Raw genomic sequence first — 5,372 nt, 5'->3', positions numbered from 1 at the left:
TGCAAAAGCTCTGTGCACAGCTTGGGTGGGGCGGGGTCTCAGGGAATCAACAGGGCAGAGCAAACAGCTATGGCTGATCCTCAGTCCTACCCTAAGAGGTCCCGGGTCTCAGTGTCCCGGTAATCGCTGCAAGCACCTCTGAGAGAAAGCCGCCCTCCAGTTCTGACTGATGCCAGACAGTCCAGTTTCTCCCCGTATGAGTCTGGGTCCCCAGAGACTCGCCTGGAACTGGAGTCAGGGCCATCGGGAGCTTGTGCCTCCCTCCCGATTGCTAAAGACACCGGCGTCCTCCGTTTCCAGCCCCTTTCCCCTCTTGATCCTCCGTACCTCTGCACTTTACTTACCCACCACCTCTGAGTCTCATTGTGCTTTTCTCTTTCCTTCTAGTTGTAGAATTTCCACTCAGCCAGCCTTCCTGTGGTTCTGTATGATGTCTGTTTTGTCTTTTAGTTGTATTTTTGAAGTGGTTGTGCCAGGCAGCAATTTCCTGTGTTTACCTATGCCGCCATCTTGGTTTCCTGATCTGACTTTGTGTTTTAAAAATTTATTTTGTACTTGGAGGATATGACTATTTTTTCATTTTTTTAAAAAAATGAATGCTTTATTGTAGTATGAATATAACATTTTATAGGTGAAACTAAAGCCTCCACAAGCATTCCCCTCTCAACCTCCCTTTACAATATATTCCCTTCCCCTCTAATTATTGCTGTCTCAAATTTGGCATTTCCCATGTAGGAATTACATATATGATTTAAGTATGTTTTAATATTTAAATTGTGTGTATATATATATATATGTAATATATATATGTATATTTATATCCTATTGACTTCAGAGAGGAAGAAAGAGGGAGAGAGAGATAGAAACATCAATGATGAGAGAGAATCATTGATTGGCTGCCTCCTGCAAGCCCCACACTGGGGATTGAACCCACAACCTGGGCATGTGCCCCAACTGGGGAATCGAACCAGTGACCTCTTGGTTCCTGGGTCTATACTCAAGAGCTGAGCCACTCCAGGCCTGGTTCTTTATATATTTTGTATATAGATCTTTTATACATATATTAGATATAGTTTTTTCACCTAGTTTTGGGTTTTCCTTTTAATTTTGCTTGTAGTGATTTTTGGGGTATATTTTGTCCGTTTGATATAATTTAAATATATTAGCTTTTTAAAAAATGGTTTTTGTTTTTTGTTTCTTATTTAAGAACAGTCACTTTAACTTAAGTTCATAGGATATTATTCTGTTTCCTTCTAACATTTTTAGTAGTTTTCAAATGTGTGTGTGTGTGTATGTGTATATGTGTATATATATATATGTGTGTATATGTGTATATATATATATTTAAAATATATTTCTATTGATTTTAGAGAGGAAGGGAGAGGGAGAGAGAGAGACATCAATGATCAGAGAGAATCATTGATTGGCTGCCTCCTCACTGGTGACTGAGCCTGCAATCTGGACGTGTGCCCCCACCAGGAATCGAATCGTGACCTCCTGGTTCATACAACCACTGAGCCACACCGGCTGGGCTCAAATGTATATTTTTAAGATATATACAATTTATTTCTGTGTACTGTGTGAAGTAGGAATGTGATTTATTTTTTTTCAAGACTACCATTTGTTTAGACTCCATTATTGGATGTTTGTCCTTTCCTTACTGTTTTGAAATGTTACTTTTAGGTCCTAGCTAGTTTGGCTCAGGGATAGAGCATCAGCCTGTGGACTGAAGGGTCCTGGGTTCGATTCTGGTCAAGGGCACATGCCTGGGTTGTGGGCTCGATCCCCAGTAGGGGGTGAGCAGGAGACAGTCGATCAATGATTCTCTCTCATCATTGATGTTTCTTTCTCTCCCTCTCCCTTCTTCTCTGAAATCAATAAAAATATATTATAAGTAAGTAAATAAATAAATAAATAAAATGTTACTTTAAGCATATACTAAACTCACATATATAATTTAGACTATTTGTGGACCAGTATTATACATTTTTAATTTCTATAGCTTTAAAAGGCTATTATAAGTCTTTATGAGAAATCCTTGGGGTTAAGATGTGATATTAGAATCTATATTTTCCCCCAGTAGTATCCAATGGGCATTATGCAGTATCCTGTAAGTCCTACATATTATTTCTTAGTGAAGTGTATGAATAATCACAGTAAGTGAGATGCATATAAAAAACAAGTGACCTTAGATCAGGTCAGGTTTTGCTCCTAAGTGAGTTAAAAAGAAAAAAACAAAATACTTTTCAGACATTTTGGATTTTTGGATTGCAAACAAAATGGACCTGTAATTTATCTTGCTATTTAGGGGACATATTCCTTCTTTTTCTTTTATTTCAGGTTGTTTGGTTATTCTTGTATCTCTACTTTTCTATTTGAATTTTAGAATCAACTTTAGAGTTATGTTAAGAATCTTGTAGAGATTTTCATTGGAATTTGAAGTAGTTGGGGAAGAACTGACCACCTTTACAGTGTTTGTGTTCTTATCCATGAACATGGATATCTTTCCTTTTGTTCAGGTGTCGTTTCAGTAAAGTTTTGTAATTTAAAAAAAAAGCATACCTTTTTTGTTAGATTTATATCAAAAATTGTTTTATGGTTACTATTGTGAATGAACTTTAAAAAAATTATATTTTCTAGTTACTATTACTAATGTGCAAGAAAGTATTGCTATTTATATATTAATCTTGTGTCTGACAAACTTGTTGGGTTTTATTATTAGTCCTAATAACTTTTCATTTTATACTCTTGGGTTTCCAGTTAGAAAATCATATCTCCAAATAGTTTTTTCCTTGGCAATCACTTTTTCATTTGCTTGGTATGGTTTCAATATTCAGTTTTTGGGAAATGTAAAATATTTATAGAATTATGTTTACTATGAAATAAATTGTGCTGTAAACAAATTTTGAATGCATGAGTAAATAGAAGATAGAAGGGAGAGCTTCCTCAAGTGGGGGTAATGAAGTGTTTCTTAGAAGGGAAATGGTTATTATTGGAGGATTTACTGTGTTATCTTCTCATTACAGATATGGTGTAAGATATTTCTTCAAGACTGGACAGCTGAGGACCTGTTATTTCTGATTTGCCTTAAGCAAACTTACAGCCATATAGAAACCTCACGGAGTTATATATTTTGCTCTCTGCTTTATACCTTTCCTGGTACATAAATTCATCTTGCAGTCATGTATGGAAGTGCTCGCTCAGTTGGGAAGGTGGAACCGAGCAACCAGAGCCCTGGGCGTTCACCTAGGCTTCCACGTTCCCCGCGCTTGGGCCATCGTCGAACCAATAGTACAGGAGGGAGTTCTGGAAGCAGTGTTGGAGGTGGCAGTGGGAAAACCCTTTCAATGGAGAATATCCAGTCCTTAAATGCTGCCTATGCCACATCTGGCCCTATGTACCTATGCACTGGCCTTGAGGTGTGTTCTTAACTGGACAAAATTATACCAGCCAACACTTCATACCATTATATGAGTGAACCCCACTCCCAAAGTAGTCCCCCAAGCATAAAATATTAGAAATAATCTAATAGTCTGCCTCAGGGGTCTTATCATGCTCTCTATTTTCTGTGATGCTAGCCAGAGGAGTTTGTATAATGGCATCTGTGACATTTGTAGGCTTAAATCTGTGACAATTTGTAGGCTTAAACGCGAAATCAATGGGCTGTGCAGAAGGCCAAGGAGCAAAGTGGTCTTGCCAAATATCAGCCCAGATCACTGCCCATCTCAGGCCTTTGTTAAGATAAAAGACTTGCTTTCCACCTAACTAAAAAAAAGTACGTTTGGAGGGACATGGTATCTGTGCATGGCTTGCACTCAGTGCCACGAAGATTGATCTTGATTAGTGAAACCCTTGTGACCTCTCATCCTTATCCACACTTACCTATTCACTTGTGCATCTCTTTAGAGCTCTTTAAGGCAAATATTTAAATGCTGCCTATGCCACATCTGGCCCTATGTACCTAAGTGACCATGAAAATGTGGGTTCAGAAACACCTAAAAGCACTATGACACTTGGCCGTTCTGGGGGACGTCTGCCTTATGGTGTTAGGATGACTGCTATGGGCAGTAGCCCTAATATAGCTAGTGGTGGTGTTGCTAGTGACACCATAGCATTTGGAGAGCATCACCTCCCTCCTGTGAGTATGGCATCTACTGTTCCTCACTCACTTCGTCAGGCAAGAGATAACACAATCATGGATCTGCAGACTCAGCTGAAGGAAGTATTAAGGGAAAATGATCTCTTGCGGAAGGATGTGGAAGTAAAGGAGAGCAAATTAAGTTCTTCAATGAATAGCATCAAGACCTTCTGGAGCCCAGAGCTGAAGAAAGAGCGAGCCCTCAGAAAAGATGAAGCTTCCAAAATCACTGTTTGGAAGGAACAGTATAGAGTTGTGCAGGAGGAAAACCAGGTTAGTTTTTTTTCCGTATGTTTGCTTTTACTGTCTAAATTCATGCATATAAGTGAAATGAACCATTCTTTTTTTCCTTTCTTAGGTTTTTCCCTTCTTGGTACATTTATCTTCCTGATTATTATTTAATTTAATATTTTCTATTCTCTGTTTGTTAGCTTTTCCCAGGTTTGGTCCTTTGCCTTGATTATTTTTTATTTTTTTGGTTGTCATGTCCTCTTGGCAATAATGAGGAGCAGTTCTTTCTGTGGACATTCATGATAGTTTAACTTAAGGATGCTTATGTAATTTTTTTTTAGTTCTTTAACAAATTTAAGGTGGAAGAAAGACAACTTGGTGTGATTGTGCTTCTAGAAAATAAATATAACGAGGCATAATTATGGGCTTTGCAGTTTAAGAGCTAAGTTAAGTGCTGTCTTATCCTTTTTTTTTTTTAATGGTTAACATAAATCTTTATTGAGAAATTATAGGGGATAGGGAGGATGGGGACCAACATACCCACAGTACTGGTCCCCTAGGCTGAGCTGAGAAGAAATAAATATAATATCGTGATAAGGGAGAGCATACTGGGCAATATTAAATGAGAAAATACAAGTAAATATATCATAGAGCAAGCCTGACTCTTTGTAAGCTAACTCTTCTGCAGGAGCTGTGTGGACCCTAATGCTTAGGAGGAGAAGACAGCAATGGCAAGAGGGAGGGGCCAGAAACCAGGTTGTGCTCCTTCTATGCATCAGATCCCCTGACAGTTCAAATGATGCTCCCAATCTCAGGCTTCAGGGACTCCTCCCTCAGGTCATCTACCTTGAGACTCAGGCAAATTTAACTGATTCCAAGTCCCACCTGAACTCAAACACAGGTGTGTTCTGCATTTCCTTCCTCCAGCTGACTACTAGTGAGGACTGACACCATCTACAAACATCTGTAAATCTGGAACTGCTGGAATAGAAATAGGGACTTT

The 5,372-nt window shown here is 38.6% G+C and overlaps 1 protein-coding gene across 10 annotated transcripts in view; it reads left to right on the top strand.

The window, feature by feature from the left end:
• Window positions 1-3,029: 3,029 nt before the first annotated feature.
• The window catches only part of ERC1 (ELKS/RAB6-interacting/CAST family member 1), a 496,604-nt gene continuing 494,261 nt past the window's right edge, over window positions 3,030-5,372 (top strand). For all 10 annotated transcript variants that reach the window (XM_015568838.1, XM_006771286.2, XM_015568837.1 and 7 more), the window contains exons 1-2: window positions 3,030-3,385; window positions 3,946-4,411. In XM_015568838.1, the coding sequence (XP_015424324.1) occupies window positions 3,183-3,385; window positions 3,946-4,411 (669 nt within the window). In that variant the 5' untranslated portion in view covers window positions 3,030-3,182. The remainder of the gene's footprint in view (window positions 3,386-3,945; window positions 4,412-5,372) is intronic.

Source organism: Myotis davidii, unplaced genomic scaffold (genome assembly GCF_000327345.1).
Source record: "Myotis davidii unplaced genomic scaffold, ASM32734v1 scaffold944, whole genome shotgun sequence".
Classification (NCBI taxonomy): domain Eukaryota; kingdom Metazoa; phylum Chordata; class Mammalia; order Chiroptera; family Vespertilionidae; genus Myotis; species Myotis davidii.
This window is presented reverse-complemented; position numbering and strand designations above follow the sequence as displayed.